This window comes from Lactuca virosa, chromosome 4, assembly GCF_052849685.1.
Source record: "Lactuca virosa cultivar CGN04683 chromosome 4, Lactuca_virosa_CGN04683_v6, whole genome shotgun sequence".
Lineage (NCBI taxonomy): Eukaryota > Viridiplantae > Streptophyta > Magnoliopsida > Asterales > Asteraceae > Lactuca > Lactuca virosa.
In genome coordinates this window covers 197,247,454-197,249,815 of record NC_136429.1, presented here as the reverse complement: position 1 = coordinate 197,249,815, position 2,362 = coordinate 197,247,454, and the positions used below count along the sequence as shown (strand labels likewise).

The 2,362-nt window shown below is 44.2% G+C and overlaps 1 protein-coding gene across 1 annotated transcript; it reads right to left on the bottom strand.

Moving 5' to 3' along the window:
- Positions 1-1,321: 1,321 nt before the first annotated feature.
- Positions 1,322-1,990, bottom strand: LOC145105475 (uncharacterized). The gene has a single exon (XM_079042571.1). The coding sequence runs from the start codon at positions 1,988-1,990 to the stop codon at positions 1,322-1,324; it is 669 nt and encodes a 222-aa protein (XP_078898697.1).
- Between the last annotated feature and the right edge of the window lie 372 nt (positions 1,991-2,362).

Here is a 2,362-nt window from a genome sequence, read left to right as displayed (position 1 = left end):
ATCACTCGCACCCAAAAGGGCCTAGATCTTACCTTCCCAAGAGCCATAATCCTTATAATGACCGACCTTCGAGCAACAGCCTCAGACTAGGATTCAATTCGGAACAGAGCGTTACATTTATACCTTTAAGGGGATGGAAATGTAGTTTGAACCTTGGATCTACTGCTTCCTTGAACCTTCTAGCTCCTTCTTTTTCTTCCTCTAGCTTTGAAATCACACAAACACTCTCACAAATGGCTCACACACTCAACAAAGTTCAAGGGACACAAGTTAGGGCGTTCTGGACTTAGGGAGACGATGGGGGCTGCATGGGAGGCGAGTTAGTGCGTTTAAATAGGGTGCAAACCCTAAAATTTAGGGTTTCGCCCAGACAGGTCAACTCGTCGAGTCTGGGCTTCCGAATCGGCGAGTAGGATCTTCCATCCGCATCCAAAAATCCGTCCCTACTCGACGAGTTGAGCCTCCAACTCGTCGAGTCCAAGTATAAAATGCAAATATTCTTTATTTAAGATACGTACCAGGAACCAGGCGTTACAAGATGAGACAACATGATAAAGATCACCGTCACTATCACATCTTTGAATGAATGCACCTGTTTTAAAGTCCTTCACAGTGAAACCAAACGGGTCAAAGGTGACAGAAACAGAGTTGTCAGTGGTGAATTTACGGACGGAAACCAGATTCTTAACAAGTTTATCTGAGACAAGTACATTATTCAAAGCTAGACGGTTATGAGAATGTGGAAAAAAAGTTTGGCCAATGTGAGTAACAGGGAGTATAGCACCATTACCAACCATAATAGATTTAGAGCTACACGGTGTTAGAGAAATCATGTTACCTGAATTAAAAGACATGTGAGAGGTAGCTCCAAAGTCCATGTAAGTGTTGTTGTCAGGCGCCGGGTTGACAGACATAACTTGAAAAACAGAAGCTAAGTCGGTGAACTGTTGAGGAGAGGACTAGACGTGTCCACCAAAAGAGACTCCACTGGAATGTTGCTGTTGCGAAGGCCCATGAAACTGCTGAGGGGGCTGCCCGAAGTGCTGATGAGAGGGCTGCTGATGAGCATAAGCTTGGCTGGAGACTGCTGACGCATAAGTGGCTGCATAGGGCCACTGTGGTGATTGCATCTGTTGCGGACCAGAAGTCTGCGAGGGCAGTAGCTGTGCAGGATAAACCTGCGGTGGTGGATGAAGTAGCGCCTTCTGCGAAGAGGCGAAATGCAGCAAACGCGGAAGAGGATGCTGAGTGAGGTACGTCTGCTGATGCGAGGAAATGGAGTGTCCGAAGGCAGCAAAAAACTGTTGAGCAGGTATATTTCCTAAGATTCCAGTAAACTGAGATTGGGAGTCGGTGTTATTCCCAAGAGAAGTATTATTTCTGGAAGGGTTTTTAGAGTTGTTTCAGTTTTGGTTTTTGTTCCATCGGTTCTTTGATCGTCCCGAGTTGTTGGAGGATGAAAACAGAGCTGCATTGTGTGACATAGATGAGTCAAAGGTAGTATCGGAAGCCGCCTCTCGAGATTCATGCAGTAAAAGCATGTTTTGGCCTCGAGAAAAGAGGGAAAAGGCTTCGTGTTGGTGATGACATCAACTATGCTATGATAGGAGGGCGGTAGTGAGCGTAGGATTTGCATGACAAGCTCAATTTCAGTGATTGTGGAGTCAACATCTTTAAGATCATCGGATAGGTTTTTGAGTGTGTGGCAAAATTCAGTGATGGAACTGGAACCCTTCTTGGTGTTGCGGAATTGATCTTGTAACTGTAGCATACAGGACATTTTATTGTTGCAAAAAAATTCATCCAACTTATCCCAAAGATCTTTGGCGGTGCAATCATCACTAGAAATTATTTGAAGCAACCTGGGATCACATGTACTATAAAACCAATACTTAATTCGTGTATCAACGGAATGCCATTTCTCCTCATCTTCCCCAGAAGGAACCGATTTTCCAGAAATATGTCCATAACACAAAGTTCCTCTACACATATTTGAGAAAATTTGACGCCACAATTTGTATGTCGACCCAATAACATTCAATTTAAAACTAAATTGATTGTAAACATTAGTGAGTGTGCAAACAAGACTCAGTTTTGATGGGGTAGTAGTAGAGGATGAAGCAGGAATCGATATTAGAGGGTATACCTTGAAGGTGAAGACAACGATCAAATGTAGAATCTGGAGTTGTGGCAGTAGGAGATGCCCAATAGAAAAAAGAATCACAGGTGAGGCTTGGCGACAATAAGAGGCGATCGCAACAGAGAAGAGAAAAAAAAGAAGCAGCAGACGTTGTGGGAGAAGGCGTGATCAGAAGTCTGTCATGGCAGTAGACGCAAAGGGTTTAGGCGTACGTGATGGCTC

What these genes read in the sequence shown, in the direction of transcription:
- LOC145105475 (XM_079042571.1), bottom strand. Translation starts at nt 1,990, where the DNA reads ATGTGTAGAGGAACTTTGTGTTATGGACATATTTCTGGAAAATCGGTT.